The 23,379-nt window shown below is 40.4% G+C and overlaps 1 protein-coding gene across 5 annotated transcripts in view; it reads right to left on the reverse strand.

The window, feature by feature from the left end:
• Positions 1–757: 757 nt before the first annotated feature.
• The window catches only part of Tp63 (tumor protein p63), a 208,975-nt gene continuing 186,353 nt past the window's right edge, over positions 758–23,379 (reverse strand). For 2 of the 5 annotated variants that reach the window (XM_052158312.1, XM_052158311.1), the window contains exons 9-14: positions 22,367–22,449; positions 18,974–19,110; positions 7,613–7,770; positions 5,291–5,435; positions 3,993–4,086; positions 758–1,274 (exon numbers count right to left, since the gene is read on the reverse strand). In XM_052158312.1, the coding sequence (XP_052014272.1) occupies positions 978–1,274; positions 3,993–4,086; positions 5,291–5,435; positions 7,613–7,770; positions 18,974–19,110; positions 22,367–22,449 (914 nt within the window). In that variant the 3' untranslated portion in view covers positions 758–977. Of the gene's footprint in view, positions 1,275–3,992; positions 4,087–5,290; positions 5,436–7,612; positions 7,771–13,448; positions 13,564–18,973; positions 19,111–22,366; positions 22,450–23,379 lie in introns of those variants that run through there. The other 3 variants (XM_052158316.1, XM_052158314.1, XM_052158313.1) reach the window with 2 other exon arrangements.

Raw genomic sequence — 23,379 nt, forward strand, 5'->3', positions numbered from 1 at the left:
GGAAATATAGTTTTGAGGCTACTCTAATGACCTCAAATGTTTATTTTTCTTATAAATACTAGGGTGTTGGGCCTTACAGTTCAAAGGGCTACTGCTATGTTTGGCTACATTTCATCACATATTTGGAACGGCTGACTTGGACCGTTTAAGAGTTTCCAGAAACAAACAAACAAACAAACAAAACGAAAAACTGCATTCCTCATTCTCAAACAAAAGCAAGAGACGATGCCCTGTCCTATAGTATGTGACAAAGCAAACATAAAATGTATCTTGGAATAGCCACAGAGTGAACCAGCCTAACTGGAATGGACACCAGTAACAAAATATACTGACAGAGAAAACTGTATACATATGTACAGCTTTACCTCATAGGAAGAAAAGGTAAACACACTGGATGCATCCACAGGTTTGATGTGCTAAATGCTAAACATCCAAAGAAAGGAGAGGACCTATACATCATTGTTGCTCACATAAACCATTCAACTCTAGATATCTGTCATCATGCATGACACCCCTGAGAGAGGGGGACAGATCAGCCATCCAAAACAAGCAAATTCCAAAGAAGGTTGATAAGTGCAACTCAATTTCCATTAAATTACATTTAAACAATATTCAATACCCCCACCCAAAATATATATTGTATATTTATATATTTATATATATAGTCTTAGACTATAAGGCTGAAAATGCTTTATAAAAGTCAATGAGAGATCTCCACTGCTTAAAGAGACCCACTGCTTCTTTGCTAACTTCTATCTAGCAATGTCAACGTATCTTGCAAGCAAGAGTATTGAAGGCTTAAAGCCAGAATCAGAATCAGGTGACAGGTCAGACTTTAGGTAACAGGTAGCCTCCTAATTCTCCGTGCCTTTAGCAACCAGACTGAGAAGAAGGAGACCTAGCGAGAAGGCTTTGAGGATCAAGCAGGCGTGCCCTGTAGGAGCTGGGAGGTGGGAGAAGAACCCGGCAGTGGGCGCTCACTCCCCTTCCTCTTTGATGCGCTGCTGCTTGTTGCGACGAGAATCCATGTCAAAGTTGAAATCATTCCACTCGTCGCGGGGTGGGAAAGAGATGGTCTGGCGGAGGGTAAAGCGCACAGCATCAATCACGCGTTCGCCACGGGTCTCACTGGAGCCCACACTGACTGTAGAGGCACCACTTGGGGTCCTCAGGAGGTGCGGGGGTGAGGAGAAGTCATGCAGCTGCCTGTGGTCCAGGATGCCCTTCCAGATGGCATGTCGGAACTGCTCAGGGATCTTCAGACTTGCCAAATCCTGGGCAATGAGAAGGAAGCCAGGCATTAGAAGGCGGACACCTAGATTTCTATCGCATGTTGTTTTTATTCTCTGGTGTTTTGGCTTAAATGATCTGAATTTGTTATCACTAATAACAATATACTTGCTTTCCACTGGCCTCAGTTTACCTGTGTGTAAAATAGTGTAGACAGTAGTTAAATGAGAGGACAAAGTCTCAAGGAAAACTGTAAGAATCTCTGTAATTCAAATCTATGGGGCTGGCATTAATGGGATGTCACCAACAGCACGGGAAGAAGGAAAGATTTCTAATGGGGATTGAGTTTCCTGCATGCCAAGCACCAAACTGATTAGCTTATTTTCATAATCCTATTGAATCCTGAAATCAGTGCTTGATAAAATTTTACTTATTTTTTGGAGAACAAAACTGAAGGTTAGGTTAACAGGCCTTGCAGTTTTGTAGCAAGATGATACATCATGAACACAGGAGTATTTTTTGAACCTAAAAGTGTTGTGTAGAGCAAAAGGTCTCACAGTGTGTGGTGTGTGAATAAAATATATCAAATGCACAGCAGTTGTATCTATGCACTACAGAAGGGGCAAGAGGCCTTTCCAGTAGGGTCAATCTTAAGTAGGTTCAGGTGCATGACTTGCATCTATTGGCATTAGTTTGTTTAATAAATAAATGTGTGTGTGTATGTGTGTGTGTGTGTGCTTTTTTGCAGTGAATTAGCAAGGCTGACAGAAAACAGTTTGGCAGAAGGCATTCTGGTCTTAGTTTCCTACTTATATGTTTTGGATACAATTACTTCTTTACATTCTAGATACTATGGGCTCATAGGCAAGTGCGGGTATGGTGGTGTTGTATAGCTTATAAAGCACACTGCATAATACTTATCATCATATTATGAGCTCAGCTTTAAATCTGAAGATACCCAACATGGTCTCATTTCTCTCCCAGAAAGGCACACTAAAATAAGTGAGTGCTGCAAAGACATACAAGCTATCTGTTTCCAGAAATGAGCAGGAAGACACTAAGGGGAAGACAAGAAAACCTAATAGCTTTTTAACATTTCCTGATAGGGAAATCTGCAACATGCTATCATGTTATCCCATTCTATGGGTTTTCAGACAATCAAAGCTACTTTAACTTCTGTAGTAGAAGAGAAAACATCATAAAGAAGATAGTCCACAAATTAAGTTTGCTTCTTGCACTCTGAATACTTCTGAAACTCTGAATGAACCCACATGAGAATGAGAAGACTCTTGTGATCTCAGCGCCATTCACAAGGCAGTGGCGACAGAGCCAGGTTTGTGGAAAGCATTTCTGCATGTGAATGGAAGGAGGAGAATCCTGACCCTCCTCATGCAGGCTGAGTCTCCAAGTAATAAGTATTACATAAAGGCGCAGGGAAGGGGCAGACTCCTGTTCCACCACATAGGATTCCACTACAGGTATTTCTCAAATATAGGCCCACTCTGCTTTCATCAGTGGAGAGAAGAGATTCTGATGTTATTTAGGTCCTAGCAGAACTCCTTAAAGTGTCCTCTATAGTTTTCACCTATGATCTATCAAGGAAGCACCAGGGATGACTTCTGGACTGTGAGGGATGGGTGTAGTGTAGCATCACATACACTGATTCCTCTGGGACTGAGTCCCTCTCTCGCTGCAGGGACATGTCTAGCATCAGTGCTCAAGGAGGGGAAGGAGTCCCTGCTACAGAAGCAGCAGCAGAAGCAGAGACAAGCTCCCCCCATCAGCCTACAGTGCCATCTGGAAGCTAGAACTGAGGATATAAATGCCAAAGGGATGGAAAGAGAGGGGGAAGGGCAGGCAGGCCTAGGAGGGAGGAGAAGCATCAGATTTGCTGCAATTGGCAGAGAAAGTGGCTCCCATGGATGCAGAAGTTCAAGGCATGGGGTGGAAAGCAAGAGAAAGTTGCATCGCATGCCAGTTTGTTTCAAAGACTATCAGAGTCAGAAGGGAGTGATATCTGACTCAACTGAATTAACAAAGGGCCTGAGAGGCAGAGTAACAGCCTCAAATCTCATTGCTGCTAAAATCTGTGCCCGGGACTTGAACTTAATCAATCCAGATGTTATGGGCACAGAGTGGGGCTGACAGAATTATAAATGAATGAAGGATCAGCAGTGAAAAGAAGAACAGACTCACCCTGAAAACCTTTAATCTGAGATGAAAAAGCCCATTGGACAGGGTCACAGGCTAGAGAGTTACATCCAGACTCCTCCTGATTCCACCATCAAAGCACTATGGCTGGTGATAATTCTGCCATTTGTACACTTAAATGAGAATCTGCTCTCCTGCCTGATGATTTAAACAGACTAATGAGGGCATTTTTAACCAGTCTTACTGCGCTGCCCAAGCAGGTCTCAAAGTTCTGAGTTGACGTGATCCTCCTCCTTCAGTCTCCCAATAGTATGGTTTTCAGTCACCTGTCTTGAGATTATTTCTCAATCATATAAATTAAACATTCTATTTCGCAATTTGTATATTCTTGGGTGCAATGGGACACAGCTGAAGGATCAAGCATATTGATTCCTGAGCTTCTAACCCGGAGAATGTTTCTGACAGGGTTATGGGTTCCATCAGAATTGAGGATTAGAAGCAGGACCAAAACAAATTTTAAATCTATCCTAGATGGAACTACAAGGCATAAGTACCAGAGGGGAAAAAATAAAGAAAGTTTACTCAGGAGAAAGATCTGGCAGTCTACTTACATCCATGGAGTAATGCTCAATCTGATAGATGGTGGTCAGCCCCTGGGTCGTGAAATAGTCCAGACATGATGAGCAGCCCAACCTTGCTAAGAAACTGCAGAGGGAGGAGGGAGGAGGAAGGAGGAAACAGAAAAAGAAAGTTCACCCCAACTGCATTGGCGAGATAAAGGAAAACCCAACATTTTGCCCTCGGATGCCCTGCATAAGAGACTGGCAGCGAATGAAGTGTGGATGGGCCTTGGAGCTGAGGTCTGAGGATTGCTAGAAATTCAAGCTTTAGGTAAACTGACATCAACTCAAGCATAAGTGTCTCGGAAGGTGGCAACTTTTCGGCTGGTGATCTGGGGTACCTGAAGGTTTTATACAAATGCACCAGGGGCCATTGCAGTGGGGACAGGTGGCAGGTCCTGAGGTCAGACTCTCAATCCTCTTGCATCCAGGATCACAAAAGTGTGGGAATCTTTATATTTGCTATTTTGTGTTTGGGTGTCTCTTAGGATGTTTAAGATAGTGAAAATACTGTAGGCTAATACTTCAGAGTATCTTTTTTTTTTTTTTTTTGTAATGTTTGTCTGTGACTGGGGATGTCACTACTGTCCCAGGTCCAGTTTCTGTAAAGCTAAGCCATGCACTACACTGTCTCTGTGGCTAAAGTTGTGCATGGGCAAAACATACTCTACCGGCAGCCAAAGGGATAAAGCATGCTCCCCTTGAAGCAGAAGACATATACTAAATATAAACTGTGGAGCTACATGTGCCTCTGTGAGAAACATCTTTGGGTGTTGTTATCTTCTGTCCTTATGAAACCCCTGCTCCCAGAGTGTCCCCACTTCCTAGCAGAGTAGCAGAGGCTTCTTTAAATTTCACATTTTTTGCTAATATTAAAACTTTTTATAGAGATCCAACACCAAAATTATGGTCCAATGGTGGCTGAGAGCTGGGAGGCCCAGAGATCAGGAAAGGGAGAGGAGAGCCAGTTTACATCCCTCTGGGAAAACCCAGCCCTGAGCACCAATTCCAGGGTCACAGGTGACATGTAAGAACAGGAGGCAGGACAAGGGAATAAATGAAAACCAAGAAACAGGTCTGAAACCTGTGAGCATATGCCTCCACTTTCCCCACGCTGGTTGTAGAGTCCTTGGTAGAGCTACACTGACCACCCTACCGATTAAACTCATCTTCCTTAAAACACAAGACAGCATTCTCTCTTCTCAACTACTTTGTTGGTCTTGCCAGTTGTCTACCCTCCACCCACAGATGCTTAGGACCGACCCCGGGGACACGTGCTATGCACTCACCTGACAATGCTGCAGTCTGTGGGGTACGGTGGTGGTGGGGTGCAGTGGGAGGTGGAGGGCATGGAGAGTGGGGGAGGGAGAGCTTGGGTGGGGCTGAGTCCATTCATGTCTCCAGCCATTGGCATGTGAGTGCCCATCATAGGAACTGAACAGAAGCAGGGGGAATAGAAAGGGTTATTAAATTATCACATCCCAGCATCCCAATGTACTACTTTACCCTGTGGAATAGTACCAAAATCCTGTGGGTTTTTTGTTGTTGGTAGTGGTGGTGGTTTTTTGGGGAGGAGCAAACTAATTTCTCTATGTCCTTTCATGCATTCTATATCTAGTCAAACAGAATAGAATCAGAACTCCAAATTAATTACAGATTTCTGAACCCTTCTCCTAGGACTCTCTTCTGACCTTCTTGTTTTCTAATTGTTCTTTTTGACTCAGTTGATATGTTTCTCATTTTTCTGGCTAGAATGGGTTCTATTTTGGTTTCTCTCACTATACTTGTCTCCTATTGCATGGAGACTGGAGACATGATGACCTGGTACAGTGATACACTCAACAGCTTATATAAGAGAGATATGAAAAATATCCATGAATAAGATCTATTTGGAAACAGGAGGACTTGCTACAGTATTATTCTGAGAACTTTATACCTAGTAAGAAAATATACAATTTAGGATTCAAACTGTTGTATAATACACCTGACTTTATCAATATCACCAAGGCTTCGGGGGTTTGTTAAAGCCATGAGCTTCAAGCCTTCATTGACACCCCACCCCTCCACTTTGCCACCTCTCCCAAGCCTTAGGCCTAATATAATTTGTGAAATAAATATTCCTTCCTGGTCAAAAAGCAAAAAATAATTTATCTAGAAAATAAGAATGTAATTTGTTTCTACTTTAATAACTAGAAGAGTGGTCTGGGGTAAGGGGTGTTGAAGGGAACTATGACCCCTGCTCTGAGGAAGCCAGCTGCAAAACTAACCCTATGGCCTCTTCATAGGCTCCCCTCAGACTTGCCTCCATATATCAGAGGAGACTTGTGAACTATGAATAAAACGAGTGGAAAGTTGTCTAAATGTGAAATGCGGTTATCATTACCACTCTCTTGTCCCTAGAACAAGCAGGGATGTTTTAACTATGTCACAAGAAATAAAATAACAGCAATTGTCTTCTCCTTTCACTGTCAGATTTGGGACCTTGGGGTGCATTATCATGGTGATAACTGTTGTAAATCCCTGTAGTAAAGTTCCTGCTGCCAGGCTATTGTACTGAAAATGAACATGGGTTGCTACACAACAGAAGATCTCAGGCTCCCTCAGCTTCTTTTAGATAGATTGGGCTTTCCAGAGAAAAAGAAATTGAAAGGTTTGGTGACAATTAGGGATTTGGAAGGACCAGATGGCAGGTCCTTGTTTTTTCATAGAGTGGGGATTCTAGGAACTGTACAGTGTTCCATTGTCTCCATCCCTGAAAATGCTATTAATCCTGGGCTTTGACTATTCTTTGCTTCATTCAAGTCTCTGTCCCCTTTGATATACTTAAAGTAGACAAGGGAAGCCTGTTCATTGAAGATCTATATGCCATTTGGTTTTTGACAAATACCCAAAGCCTTGGTAAAGCCAGGTGTATTATACATCAGAGTTTGAATCCTATTTCCAAATGGGAAATAAATTTTTTCCCATTTATTTAGACCCAGTTTGTGCACTGCCTTCTATTCCCACACTTAGTTGCTATAAAGAATTCATGTGAGTGCAGGAGTAAAAGAGAAACCACTTTAGAGATCAAGTCCCTGCTTATGACTGTGTATGGACTGAAGGCCATGAAGCCAGATATGCATACAGTACTAAGTCTGTGAAATAATAATTTTAGAGACACTGCATATGAACAGACTTGTCTGTTGTTGCACAGATAATTTTGCAAAAATCCAGATGAGAATCAATTTTCTGACACTTTCAGCCTAGCACTCCAAGCTACTTCCCACATGTCAGAGACTTTTTTTTTTTTAGATGGTTTCAGAAGAGGCCAGAGGTGGACCCCCTGTCCAGGATGTTAGGGAGTGAGCTGTTCTTGCTTCAGAGATCCTCACCCCTACCAAGGGATCACCCTCACCTCATATCCATCTCTACTAGAATATTTTGTGATGAAACCTCATATCTCGAAAAATGAAGAGTTAACCATGAAAGCCAATTCAGCAAATTTTGGGCTCTTCTACCTACTGTGTTTCTGTAGTCCTTAGTTTAAGGAATAGTGTCCTTGCCACCCCAAAGCATTATTCTCCTGTCCTAGCCCTGCTCATCCTTTGGTAGCTGAAGAGGGGTGTGCTTACTGTTGGCTCCCATGCCCTCAGGCATGGTGGTAGGAGTGAGGGCATTGCGCTGCTGTGGGTTGATGAGCTGGCTCACAGAAGGCAACTTGTTCATGCTGTTCATTTTGTTCAGAGGCGGGGAGCTGTTACCATATGAAGACTGAGACTGCATCGAAGTCCTAGGAACACAAACATGCAGTGATGTTCAACACGGCACACTGAAAGCAGGACTGGTCATTTTAAACAGGTGTTGCATTGAAACGTGGTCTAGAACTATGGATGTGCCAAATACTCAAAATGTATGACCTAGTCTCATTTTTCATCCATGTGAGACTCTCCTCCCTGGAAGGGACTCCAGAGCTATCACAAAATCTCTATTTTCTAGACTGTATATAATATTCAATATCTCATTTGTGAGGGAAACTTTATACACTTCTTTTCTTCAATTGTTCCCTCCCTCTTCTTTCTCTCTCTTGATTTGCAATTTCAATAAGACTAAAAAACAGCAAGGAGAGAAAAATGTGAGCTAAGCCAACAGGCTGATAAAGTAGAAAGATAATAAACTTAATTTGCAACGGAGGCCTTCCATTTACAGATTTTCAAGCCATTTGGGATTCCCAGCAAATATCTGAAAGAGTCGATCATCCAAGGCATTTGACACCATACCCTACTATCCCACAACCCCCCTCAGGAAGAATAAAGACACTTCCTTAGCTGTTCAGGAGCCACACATAACAGCTCTTTTATGTAGAAGCTTAGAACCCAAGCCACAAGGGGAATGATTTTCTATAAGTCTTGTGTGTTTGTGTGTATGTGTGTGTGTGTGTGTAAATATAATAGTTATACAAAAATACAGCTATGTACCTATAGATACAGACACGCATATTTCCTGTATGTGCTACACTGTTAGTAGCAGGAAATAAAAACTGTAATGGTTTTTATTTTTATGATGCTGACAGAGTAATGGTTCTAACAGGGATAAAAATCTTTCCTTCCTTCTAGGGCTGAGGTGGAAGCTAGAAGGGAGATAATAAGGAACAAATATGGAGACCAGAGTATTTGAGTAATAACCAGAGTGGAGACTGGCTTTGAGTGTGTTTCGGACCTCTGGTGGGAAAAGTTCTCTTTTAGCATTCATCAAACCAGATGTTTTATTTGTTCTGATTTGCCTTCTTTCTATAACACCCATGTTCCAATATTTATAATAACAGACAAATATAAATTCACATGTAAGTTTTGGTTCCATACGTGTCAATTAGGGATATCAATATTGAATGCTTTGTAACTGAAAATTATAAACAAATACAATATAATGTTTGATAAATATTTAAAAATTTTAAATGATGGCTTTAAATATTTTTACTTTTGGTAGTTTTTGAAGATGCACTGAATTCCCCATAGCTGGGGAGCACCAGCTAGGGTACAACCAACAATACACACTAGAATTATTTGTATGAACTAGAATGACTGTATAAAAGCTACTACTTTTTATAACAATGCCTTAACCTTTATTTTCCTTACCCTTTCTTAAGTGGTACAAAGAGGCATTGTATATTAAATCCTCCTAGTTCTGAAACACCCCAGGTTCCTGGCTGTCTTTCACCCATGTTTGAGTGGTTGTCCCTACTCTGGAGCATGTCATGCCATAACATAGAAGGATGTAATTAATAAATTACCATTATCATTTGAAAAAGAAGTAAATATGAAACTCGAAGAAAGAGCGTATTGCTCAAATGTCTAGTATCCACTGACAGATGAATGGGTTAAGGATAGAAATGACACTCCTGGTACCTAGTCCATTCTTTTCCCTTTTTCTTTTCTTTTGATTTTGGAACATGCCCTGAGAAATAAAATGATAGAGGACAGCAAGAATACAGGAACAAAAAATTGTTGAAGCATTAAGATAAATGTGAAAGGCCAAGGTAGACAAGCAGCAGCCAGCACGGAATGGGGATCTACCTGCTGCCAAGCCATTCTAACTCCATACCACCAATATATAGGAATGTGGTGAGCAGTCGGCACATTCAGACCAACCGAGAAGCATTTATAAGTCCTTATCTCAGTCCAGGGAAGCACAGAGCGAGGTAGTACGGGGGTGTGAGCAGCCACCGCTTCTAACCTGCCTTGGGCATCGAGACGGTTGTAGCTAAGAGCTTGTCATTCATATTCCAGATTCAGAATACACTCCATATTTATTCTTTTCCGTCTCCCCAAGCCATTGAACACACCACCAAAATTTATAAAAAGAATACTTTTAGCCATTAATAGCCACAATCGGGAAGACAAAAATACACTGACAAACTTTATACTTGTTTACGGACTATCATAGTTTCCTGTTATTTTCTATATCCTGTGAAAACTTGATTGATTTTTTTTGGTCATTGTTATTTTACAACCTTATTAGTTACTCTATTCTTTTCATTATAATCAATGTAATTTTGGGAAGAGAGGTCAGGAACAATAAGCAGAAAAAGAATGCAAATTTTGCAGTCAATCTAAATATTTGTTATATAAGTAGATGTGAGCTGAATGTATAAAGTGACTGGATTTGATACAAGTATCACCTGAGGCTCAGTTTCTTCTGGCAAGCCTCATGCTCTGCAAGGGTGTCTGTGAAGTCTGAAGGAGATCATGTGAGAGTCTTTGACATTGTCTCGAGTCTTATGAACACTTAAGAATCTTGGTCCTTTCCTCTTCCCTTACTGCCCTAAATGGTCAATATATGCTCTAGTATCTGATCAAAGAAATGGAGGGTACCAACTCAAAAATTTATAGGAAGAAGTAGACAGGGGTGACATTGATTCTTACTTGAGTAAGTATAAAAAGAAATTATTTTGGATATGTCAAAAGGGTCATAAATCTTGAATGTACCCACCAGAACACAAAAGTGAGTTTTACAGACAAAAGGACAAAGGTCATGACACTTGTGGTCATTAATAACTCTGCAGTGTCTGAAATGGACAGCCAACACACACTTAGGAAAAAGCATGGTCCTGAGTAAAGTCACAGCCCATTCAAAGGTCCTGAAACATAGTCAACTCCTCGGTCATAGCAAGTGCAATGCCATGGTCCTTCAGTCCACTGTCTCCCAAATTTAGCAAACAAACAAACAAAAAAAAGAAACAGAAGCCATGCCATGTTGATTGATTCTTTACTTGTCCCCTCTCTCCTTGTCATTCACCGCAAACAAAGGTCAAATAACCAAAAATGTGGTAACAACAGCTTTTTGCAGGAAAATGTGCTCTGGTTTCCATGTGAGGACATCTGTAGAGGCTTAATAGAGTTTGCTAGAAACTGAGTATCATAGAGACTCACACAGGTAAGTCTTCTGTAGTTCTAGTCTTGAGAGTAAGTGTTATTAGGCAAGTCACAGGCCTTTTGTTGTTGTTTTCTTCCACTTGGTTTTCAATGGTGAAGCTTGACCCTAGGTCCTTAAGCATGCTCTCAAATTCTCACCTACCAACTTTGTTTGCTTCCAGTCCAATATTCTTAGTTCTTAACTGTAAAAGCACAAACTTCTGTATGCTTTGCCAAAAATAAGATGTTGCTTTAAATGATCTGGAATTAAAAATTAGGCTTCTACCTCTCATGGCTGTGTTGGGAAGGACAATCTTTGTGATAAGTTCCAACTTATATCCATGGAGCTCCAAATGCTTACGTGATTCTCTTTCTGGACGTAATTCTTTTTCATTATATTAATTAAAACTTTTAACTGAAATTTGGTGACACATTGGACAAATGTATTTTCCAAGCCAGTTCTAGAATGTTGAATGTGGAAATAGGAAAGGGATTTTTAAAGAAGGACATCCTGAATATGAAAATGGTTAAAACAAATATGTAGAAAAATAATTATACCTCTTGTAAGCATTTGCCAGTAGCCTCCTTCTCTGTGGCCTGAATGTTGGATAATACTGCTTGCTAAGACCAAGGGCACCCAGAGTTCTTTAGAAGGCCAGCCACAATATTGAAATACATTCCATCATTTTAAACATAAACACGCATATAAAGGTTACTATGAGTACAGGAGTAATTTATATAATAGGCTAAAAGGAGAAAAATAGTTCTGAAAGAAATGTCAAAAATCTAAGTACTTTCCCCAAGTACTTGTGGCTCAGAGTTACTATCTGAAATATAGCAAAGACATCTCCATTTACCAATATACTTTAATCTCACATCAAGATATTTTTGTCATATATTTTTATCTGTTACTTGCTTTGGTGAATTTAGAAAAACTCCCTTTAAAATATTAAGTACAATGATACAAAGTTCAGAACACACAGAAATTAAAACAACAACAACAAAAAAAGACTTTGGCTGTCAGCTCCATCCTGGCCAAATATTTTCTAATACCTATGGCACATAAACTGAATTATCTAATAAATTGGGATTTAGCTTAAACTTAAATTTAGTAAATTTGGTGCTTTGAAACAAATCTCAAGACTTGTTCAGATGTCTTTTGACACCCTAGGATATAATCACTCACAGGGCTAAAATCCGTTTGAAATTCATTTATGAACTATAACTCACCTTCAGAATGATAACCTGAGATATAGTATCTTAAATAAAATCCCAAAAGAAATAGAAAGTGGGCCACAGTGACTGCCCTATCTCTCTCCTTTTGTAGACTCACTCAAAGCACTTGCAGCACTTAAATTCTGAGAATATACTCTACTTGGGGAGCAAGAGAGATAGAAACAAAAACTACAAGATAAACCAAGATGCAAAAGTTTATTGAAAATTAAAACCACACATCCACAAAGCAGCAGCCTCAATAACAAGAAATTGCTGTCTTGGTGACAGAGAACAAAGCACGGGTGACCTTGATGGCGCAGAAGGTGGCAGGGATGTTGAAGAAAGATACAGGGATCCAGTCAGTTCTTTTGAGTTGGGAAATATTTGAAAAGGAAAGAGAACTTATTTAGCTCTCTACCTATAATTTGTAGGCTAGGAGTATTGATTTGAATACTTGTGTGCTTAGACATCATTTACTCAGAGAGGAGGAATCCCAGATAATGCACATGAACAGTAATGAGAAATCTGGTTGGTTTTATGATAGGCAGGGTTGAGAGCTAGCAACTCTAATTAAACCTGTTAATCATAGATTTGGTGAGGAGACTTTGAACTCTCCCAGCATTGAATAATAGTAAGCAAATACCTGGGGCAATATTTCTTAGGTGGTTTCATCTTCTCTTAACACCACAAAAGGAGCTTACTGGCCTTGGAACCTAAATAACAGTAAGTGGGAGTAGGACCCGATGAGACTATCACAGCAGATGCTAACATAAGGTGGCAGAGATCAGACTTGGTAAAGCCTTAGTGAACGTTCTCCTTATGTAGGAAGAGAATGTAACTCCAGCATCAAAAGGCCCAAGTCTCTTGTTCAACACAACTTGCTTAGGCACAGACAATGACAGATTTTTTTTTTTCTTATTTTCTTAAAAATACACCTCAAGTTTGAGACCTGCTCAAAAGCTTTATTATGATATTTAGAAACACAACAGAAGGTAACAGAAAAGGGTTCCAATAAACATTGCAATGCCTCTTCCCCAATGGATCCCCCTCCCTCCTGGGAAAACAATAGAAAGCTCACAGACAAGCACAGTTGGGTCACAGTTTCTGTCCAACCAAGGCAGTATCTAAAGATACAGAACGTGCAGAAATATCTTTCCTTTGTAAAATTTTGAGTCCCTTCAAAGATTCTCTCACTAGTGGATGTGTGCCTTTGAGCAGCTGGGTCTGAGCCAAAATGTCTTCAAGTCCTGTTTGTGAGGGCTGGAATCACATACACGCACGTGCACACACACAAACACACACACAAACACAACAAGCACGCGAGCGCAAACACAGAGACGGGGACCTATGGGTACACGGAGTGGTTTGGGGGGTTGGAATGTCTAAAGAAGACGTCAGACTGTGTTGGAGCTTCTCTCCGTGGCTCCACAAGCTCATTCCTGAAGCAGGCGGAAAAGAGACTGCAGAGAGGAACCAGAGAAAGAGAGTGAAGGCTTAGGACTCACAAACCCACATCCAATGAGCAGACACACACCCTCTACCTTCATGATCACAGTGCAGATGGAGCAGAGCATCTGACAAGCCATTTCTTTTAAACTCCCTTCCTTTTAAGTCCTTCTTCAAAACCATCCAGAATGTTCTATTCTCAAGGTATGTAAAGAATATGCAAGGCAAGGCAAGGGCAGCTAATCAACAGTCTACATCAGAATCATATTTTTCAAAATACATTTTCCCAGGTCCTGTCTAAGAGTTAGTTGGGGACCCAGTCATCTCCATTTCTTAATATAAGGTGACTCACTTGAGGATTATGGTGACAGGCAGGTCCAGTGTTTAGTATAGTGCTTGGCATGGGTATCCTGGACTCGATTAATTGACAAAGGGAATACAAAAACAAGAATAAACTTTGATCCTCTGTAAAAATGTCACATACCCAATTATTATAGCTCATTATTGCTCTGTCTAGCCAAACTCTGAAGTCTGAAGAAATATGATGTTATCAGTGTTAGGGGCTGCGTCATCATGCATCTGCAAAGAACTATTAATGAGCATTTTGTGTGTGCCCAGATTGAGGTGGTAAATACCTTAATCCTCTCAGTCACAAACTTGGCCTATAAATGCATATATCAAACTCATGAAAGCAACTTTTGCATAATTAAGAAATCAATTATGCCATGGGATGCCAAGAATAAGCCCTTTTATTTGGCTAAAGGTTGTGCAACCTGGTGAACTGTTTGGGAACTCTTTCCCAGACTGGGTTTTTGAATCCTATTTGTTTAGTACCTTCAAAGGAACAAAGACATTTCCTCACTCAATCTGCAGTGAGAATTGGTATCTTCATAACAAACTATGCCTGAACACACATCACGGGGGAAACAAGTTATTCCTAAGAGATCTTCAGTTTTCAGTCTCTTAGCTTGGAAGACTGAAGCCTGGATGAAGTGTCTCTGATAGCAAAATATCATGCAGTTGGCACATCCTGATCACATCAGTGTTCTCGTGAAGGCAGGATTATATACACCCTATAGGTTCAACTTACAGACCTAGAATCAAGGACAGTTCTACAAGGAGATATGCTCATTTGTAGAAGTGATTTAATAGAATGTAATGAACCTTTGAGGTTTTTATCCATCACTAATTCAGAGATAGAAAACCTTTAACCTGAACATGTAATAACCTTGCTGTGAAGTTCAAAAATAGCCCTGTGTCAACTCTAAATATTCAGATTTTTATTATAGTTGTCGGGTCGAATGCCATGAGATCACCAGGTTGTTGCTGTTGTTTCCAAATCTATAGAGCTGGCAAGTGCCAACAAAGTTTCTCAAAATGGGTGGCCTTATAATCCAATTTAGAAGGGTGGTTTTGATTTATATCAGTTTGGATATCTGTATCTTTTCCTCTCTCTCCTAAGTTCATTAATAATCTTAAAAACGCTATCTCTTTACATTCATGAGACTGGCAAAGTGTGCTAGTTCTAAAGGGCCTCAAACCTTAGCTGCTCTGCAGGTTGGTTTGGTTTTCCCTGCCTTGGTGTGCAGGGATAGAAGCAGCCTTGAAGATACTGCTCAGACACAGCAGCCTCTTCTGTTACTACGGGTCTATGATCAAGACATGCTATAGAAAGGCATCTTAGGCTATCATGGGGAGTAATGGAATCTACACCATAGAAAACAAAATTTATTTTTCCAGAGTAAATTGACAGTTGCGCAAAAGACAGTCTCACTGGCCTGAGGACAGAAGGGGCAAGAAGGGTGAATTACATGGAAAAACAAACAAATAAAATTACAAATCACATGGGTCTTTAATCCAAAAATTAAGGATTGCTAAAACAGATGTCAAAAAAACTTCAGTGTACCATTAGGAATCCATGCCCATGGAATAGCCAGGGAGTGGAATTTAGTAAATAGTAACAACAACAACAACAACAACAACAATAACAAATGATAAATAATAACAAATGATAAATAATAATAATAATAATAGTAATTAAATCCAATTTGCCCTTCCATCAGATTCCAGCTTTAGTAAACATATCTGTACCAGTATAGACATGCTAATGGAAGTATAATTTCTTCTTAAACAATGTAAAGCCTGCATAAGTCTATAATGACTTGAATCATAGCAATGCAATTTAAACATCTAGTTTCCATATAGCCTATGATCATGAAGGTAACTATGAAGGATTATAAATAAATAAATAAATAAACAAACAAACGAACAAACCATGCACAAGTGCAAGGCAAGCAGAGAAAAAGCCCAGAATGGGAGACTCAAAGAAGTAATTAGACTGAAAATATTTCACTGCTACCGTCTAGGAAGCATATTGCTTCCCCACCAATTCTCATTCTTTTCTTAAAAACATTTATTTTTTTAATTCTTACCAACATACCATTGCTACTATGTTTTAGAAAGGAAATCACGGGCATTACAGGCACTTTATAAGTTGATTTATTCTTTTCAAATGATTGCCAGGAAATTAGATTTCCATTTTTTTTGTCTACTCATTCCTTTCTTGGAGATTTGCATGAAAATAAAAGCTGAAAAAAAAGCAATCGCAACTTAAGACTGTAGCAACTGGAGAACTTGCGTGGATTCATGTCAATCATAAGGGAGCCGTGTACATGTAATGGTATAAAGGCTTAATTTTACCAAACATCTGTATTTTGCTAAGATCTTATTTTGTGGTCTGTTAGCTTTCCATGCACAAGCTATCACAGCTGTGAGACACCAACTCAAAACCATGCACATGATTGTTTCAAATGAACTCCCAGGAGTTATTCAGCTAAATCCTTACTATTTATCTTTAGATACTCCTAATGAGTCCTTAAAATTTTTTAGATCATTTTGCTAGCATAACTTTAGCCATACATTTTCTTCTCAGGTGAAATAGTTCTATAAAAAATAGATAACAACAATAATAATAAATAATAATAACAATAAAAAACTCCGATTGGAGTAATTCAAGCCAATCAATCAGCTATCTGTGGTAAACTCCGGACACAGAGATACAAAGTCTGTATTTTCATCTATACAATGTTTACCAACACAGATAGCATGAGCTCCTGACAAGATTTAAGCCAGCTTATTTATAAAGTCTATAAAACAAAAATAGGAAATTATTTCCATTCTCCTTTAATCTACCAAAGCTTCCTTAAATGGCCCATTGATCTATATAATCCTGAAACTTGCAAAGCTTTCTCAAATTCCAAAGGTATTTTGGTTTGGAAGTCTCCTTTTGATTCAAATGACAGGAAGCAGGAGCCATATTCTTCTTATCTACATTTTAAAGTCAAGTATTTCAATATGCTCTAATAAAGGGGTTGCGTCACTAGGGGTATTTGATATCTGAGCAGAAATGCTTAGATTTCATAGGATAAAAGAGTTCTCATTTGAAGGCTGCTGTCAGATACTGACTTCAAAACTTTTGATATTCTCTCTAGAATATGCATATTAACTTTCTGATGAGCCTAGCAAACAGAAAGTTCATTTCAACAAGCACTAGAAGATGAGCTACATATTTATCTGCAAGACTGGCCAGCAAGCTATATAACATGGCCCATGAACTTCCAATGGTTGACCATGTTTAAACATGGAGGAGCTAGAAATCATGACATGAGAAAAATGATATTAAATACAAGGTTCGGTCTCCATAATAAGGTATTCATGTGACAGACACCCTCATTCATTTTAGTATCTATTAGCGTTCTGATGCAATCATAAAACTGATGAGTTATAAGAGATCATCTGCACCAAGAAGTCTAAAATACATAATTCTCACACTTTACAGGAAAATGAAGATGCTTACCAGTCCCTGGGTTAGAAAGTTCTTTTCCACTAACCAGAAAAACCAAGTCCAGAGCTGAAGTCTCAGAACTAGCTCGACATAACACATTAACACCTAATGGAATCCTATTAATGTCAGGTTGGCAGAATCAAAGTTTTTGAGAAGGAACAGAAAGTAATTTATGACCTACTTGTCTGAGGACAGAACTCCTCGATATACCCCCTGCCTCCCCCGCCCAAGCCCAGTCTCCCATATTTGAACTTTGAATTCCTTCAATCTTTTATGTATGAACTAAATCCATTCTTTAATAGAATATAGTAACAAATATTGACATTGGATATACAAAAGAATCCCTGTGATCAGCAGTGAGAATTCTGTGTATTCTGGTGTTTCCAGGAAATCACCCAATTCACTCTTTATGATTAGCCTTCAATACAAATGGTAGCTACTGGTTTGAATTGAAAAGAGAGCATGCTCACTTCTGAATCTTCTATTTCTCACTACTCAGAAGTTGCCTATAACTTCTAGAGATGCAGTCTTGCCTCCTTAGCAATGCTGGTATTGATTAAAACAGAAGAGTTAGGAGCCATTTTCACTATGCTTTTCATAGCAGTAGACAATAATATCATAAAATAGCCATTATTGATAATTTATTTGCATTTCTATTTTAAAGATTATCTTCAGTCAAACCTTATGACTATTAGAATAAATTACCACTGTAACTTTAAAAAAAACACCTCTTTTCTCAGTCAGGATAGTTTTTGATATTTCTTTTTAAGCTGAAATGTTATTTGAAATTTCTCAAGTGGATCAAAATTGTAGTATGGACATTTATCTCCTGAGACTCTCTGACAACACCTGTACTAATAGACAATGTATTAAACTCCCAAGGATCTTACTTAAGCACCAAAAGATATGTATAACAGGGCTCTGATTGGCCAATCTGCCATCCTTTCAGAAGAGCTTTTTTCTTCTTGCTAGCTACAAAACATCATCATCAAAGCTTCAAGTAGGAAGGTAAAACTTAGCATATGAATAGATTGTATCCATATGCTAATAGGGTTTCAAAGTCTTTCCCATTTATTTGAGAGCATATTACTGGAAGACAGTCTAGAGTAAAGGTGCTAAAACTTAGAAACTTGCTATTACTGGGCCCTGCACTGGGACATCCTTCAAGGAACAGGGCTAGGTCTCAGAATCTTTGTCAACACAGTGGGCATCACTTCCATGTAGGGAAAATTCCTTGGTATTCTTTATCTAACCCCAAATGGGATTGTCTATATACTAGGAGATACTCAAGCCAATCCTCTGGGATGAGTGAAGGCTTTTGACATAGACACTGTTAGAACAGAGCATTAGTAAGTATTAGTATGAGCCTGGGGCTCATAAGAGAACACAAATGAAACTTCCCCAGAGAAACTTTACAAGACACACAGAAGGCAAAAACTGAAAAAAAAAAAAGCCACACCAGCCTGACTAAACTATTACAGACTCTATGTAGACTCTCAGTGTCTGCCATTAACCTACTGCTGTTGAAGACAAACAGTCACCCTTGTTCATGCCTTCTGAAAGGACAGTGACACACTCACTGTTTCTGAAGTAGGTGCTGGTGCTGCTGCTGCTGCTGCTGCCTGTACGTTTCGATCGTGTGCTGAGGGAGGTACTGCATGAGCTCCAGCGACTCTTTGATCTTCAGCAGCATTTCATACGTCTCACGACCTCTCACCTACAGAGAAGCCAGGAAACAGAAGATGAAGAGCTGCAGACTCAACAAAGGTCAGCCAACTCTCATGATTTGTGGATTCCTTATGGGTAAATGCACCTACTCACGGAGGCATATTTGTAATGTGAATATCAATATAGCTGGCACATCTTGGCCAGTTACAGGCACACAGGCACAGATGAGTTCAGTCATCTGTCTGTTTCCAGCTGAAGGTGAACAAGGAGAGGTTCTGCTCCTGTTCCCATTGTCATGCTGTGAACTAGTGTTTTTCTAGTGGACTTACTGACGCACAGTTCATAGTTTTTGTGGTTTCTGTTCATGACTTTGTTACTTAAGATGGGCCCCAAATTAAAATGTGGCTTACTGTGTCTATGGGCAAAGAGGCAGTGCTTATGAGAAGACACTTATGCTAGGCAAACCTTACCCAAGAATGAGTTACCATGCTGCTGACTATGGCGGATGAACCTACCTCCAACATATATTCATTAAGACACCTTTAAACAGCCAGGTGTGGTGGTGCACGCCTGTAATCCCAGCACTTGGGAGGCAGACGCAGGCAGATTTCTGAGCTCGAGGCCAGCCTGGTCTACAGAATGAGTTCTAGGACAGCCAGGGCTACACAGAGAAACCCTGTCTCGAAAAACCAAATAAATAAATAAATAAATAAATAAATAAATAAATAAATAAATAAATAAAATAAAAAAGATACCTTTAAACAAAAACATGCACAAAATAAGGCTGCCCGAGCATCTATTGACATGCTGAGACTTATAGGAAGCTAATACTACCTTTCTATTAAGAACAATGATTCAGTTTCAGCTCCAACTTTACAAAACATAACAACTATGAAAAAAAAACTCTTTGGAATGACAAAGGGTTTTCAGAGGAATGAAGTGTGCCTCTCTTTTTAAGACAGCTTCCTTAAAGCTTTAAAAATGAAAAGAAGGCTTGGGTAGGATGAAGTCAGCAGCCCACGTGATAACTATTGGGGCCCCAGGAGTAAATGTACAACACGTTCTGGACCTTAGGCACTGAGCACAAAAGATGGACTGCACCCAGATTCTCCACTGTGGCCATTAGCGCTGCTCTCTTCCTCAGAAGCCCACCCTAATTTAAAGCCTTTCCTCTCCAAGTCTGTTCCTACACTTGCGTTTCCTTAGTCTTGCTCTACTGTGTATTTCTTTAACTTGTAACTATGTCCTTAGGAAAACATAAATGCTTCGAAGGTGAAAACTGCTTCATATGTCCTCCCCCATTGCATGGGATCCAGCCTATTGGCCATGCAGCAGAAACTGATTTCATTGTTTTGTTTTGTCTTTTCATCCCATAAGATCCATTTTGTTGGTATTCTGTCTAAGCTCTACCCCACACCTACCTGGCAATAGCCAGGTATGCCCTGCCTCATAGACCTGGCCCACTATAAAAGGGGTTACTTGCCCCTCCTCTCTCTCTTTGCTCTCTCTCCTCTCCCACATACTCTCACTTCTCTGCCCCTTTGGTTCTCCTCCCCGCCTCCACATGGTCATGGCCGGCCTCCACTCCACTTCTCTACTCACTCTCTCTCTCTCTCTCTCTCTCTCTCTCTCTCTCTCTCTCTCTCTCTCTCTGCCTTTCTCTACCACTAACTCCCATCCCCTACTCTGAATAAACTCTATTCTATACCATGCCTGTGTGTGTGTGGTCCCTCAGGGAGAAGAGGTGCCTGGACAAGGGCCTGCCTGGGCACCCCTTCCCTCATACCACCGTGACACACTCCCTTAACCCCCATCCTCTCTTTTTAAGTCCTCTCACTTGGTGCTGTAACTTCGGATGAGAAACACCGTGGGTTTTGCTTAAGCCCTTTCACATTTTGTTTAATTATTCATTACTTTTCAATTCACTTCATCATAGTAACTCCTTTAAGCACACACTGGGACTTCCATAAAATATTGGGATAGCAGGAGTAATGCTTTACCTAAGGGTCACAATTCAGTTTCTATATGGACCTTTAGAAACAAGACTGAGAACCTCAGCTGCTTCCTGTCAGATTTCGCCTGGGGCCAGGGCTGGGAAGGCTGGGAAGAAAGCATGTACACCCAAACCTGCTGAGCAGCCTAAGCTCCAACCCCAGGGCAGTGGCTCAGCCACTGTTCCTAGCACTGCCACCTGTGTCAGCGTGGATGGCATCTGGGTTGTACTGGTCACCGATATTTTACAAAGTTTAAGAAGTATGGCAATTGATGGCAAAGACCCAGGGTAGTAAGAACTCAGTGAACTCTAACCATAACACAAGAAAGTCACCTTATTCGTGACCGTGTGGAAGCAATGGAAAGTCTTACGTAAGAACTAGGCCAAGCCTCCTGGCTTGTCACATATGACTATGGATTCTGCCTTCTGGGCTTCCTCTCTAACACTCCCTAAGAGGGGGTAAGTGTTCCCGGCACTGAGAAATGATTAATGTCTAAAGAGATGAATATACTGATTGCTCTGAGTAAACTGTTTGTTACACGTGGTTGTCATGTATCAGATAACCATGGTGCACCCCAGAAAATGAACAGCGCCCTAGAAGGTGAACAGCTAATTGCTGGAGTACCAACTCTGTGAACTATGTATGACAAAAATTCAGGAATGGAGAGGCTGGGTCAAAAAGTTCTATCCCTCATAAATAATGACATGTGCATTGACTTTAGATATTTGATTGAACAATGTCCTATTATGAGGGCAGCTTTGACAGAATGGGGGAGTAAGTAAGCTTGCTCACAATATGAATATATTCCAAGGAACAAGATAGCTTCTGGACTTATGAAGAAAAATCTCCTTGCTTTATTTTATACATCCTTCTGCTGTTATGATTGAATGTGTTTCCTTGTCGGTTTCATATGTTTGACTCCTAGATTCCAAAGTATTAGTGGGTTACTTAGGTTGTGAAGTAGAGCCTTGGTGAATGAGATTATCAAGCTTGTAAATGATTGCCAAAGAGAGGTTTCTCTCCTGTTAAAGACAATACACAGATGATGGCAGCATTTCAGAAGAGGCCCTCAGAACCTGACCAGAGGCAACTTGACCTTGCACTTCCAGCCTTCAGCACTGGGAGAAATATGTGCCTGCTGTTCACAAGCTCCCAACCCACGTCATCTAAGTTACGTTGTTGTTCTAGCTCCAGCTGTGTGAGAGTTCTTCCCCTCTTGCTCCAGGTAACCAACCAGGCAATGGCCGTCTAGTAACTGCACATTCAAGGAAGGCTGAATGGAACAGTCATGAGACCGTGGGGATGACTCACTGGTAGATACAGCAGCTCATCATCTGGGGATCTCCGCTTCTTGATGGAAGTCATCTGGATTCCGTGTGTATTCTGACGGAAAGCTGGAGGAAGAAAAACACAAGTTTCATCCTGGGGAATTACTGAGGCAGTGATATAACGAATCTGATATGTACATACTAAATACAAACAGGCTAGCCACCTGGGAGATGAAGGGCGATTGTGCTAAGTACCATCGAATTGATGCTAATTGCTGTTATATAAAGTAAGATGGTAGAGGTGTAAAGGGTGAACCCTAGGACGCAGATGGGCATTCTGACTACATGCTACCTGTGTGTGTCTATGGAAAGCTGTTAAGAGAAAAGAAAAGCTCTTTTTATTTTTTTGCTTGGTAAAACTTTTTTAGTGGGAGAGGAGGTGCCTAATCTGGAGTGACTTGATGTGCCAGCATTGGGGAACATGGACGGGGATCCCACCCTCTCAGAGGAGGAGAGGAGGAGCCTGAGACAAAGGACTCAGGATGGAAGGAGCAGGAAGGGGAGCAGTGTTTAAGATCCAAATAAACAAATTAATTGATTAATTGAAAAAACTTTGTTTAGGAGCATTCATTTCAGAAAGAGTTAAGCGCATGGTACAGTGACTGTGTTGGTAATAGTAAAAGGGGGCTGGGGAGATAACAGAAATAGCAAGTGATAAGTCACTAAGGTTTTTAAATTAGAATATCTAATTAATCCGGATCTAGGGTGTGAAAATCATCTTTCCACCACATTCAGACATTCCTTCATTCTTACTAATCAATCACTAAATCATTAGGGATAGAGGAGTCGAGATATGATGTGCTAGTGCTCTGTCTAACCATGGGTACAAGAGTGAAGTCAGAACGTGGAGATGCATATATCACACAGCTGAGCCGTGTGAGGAGTGATCTGGGGACAGGGAGAATCTAGTGCTAAGGCATATCACGTCCAAGAGTTGCAAGTTAGTGGTGACAGGGTCTCCTGTAAAGAACAGTTCAACTTTTAATTCATCTGAAT

The sequence above is a fragment of the Apodemus sylvaticus genome, chromosome 15, assembly GCF_947179515.1.
Source record: "Apodemus sylvaticus chromosome 15, mApoSyl1.1, whole genome shotgun sequence".
Classification (NCBI taxonomy): domain Eukaryota; kingdom Metazoa; phylum Chordata; class Mammalia; order Rodentia; family Muridae; genus Apodemus; species Apodemus sylvaticus.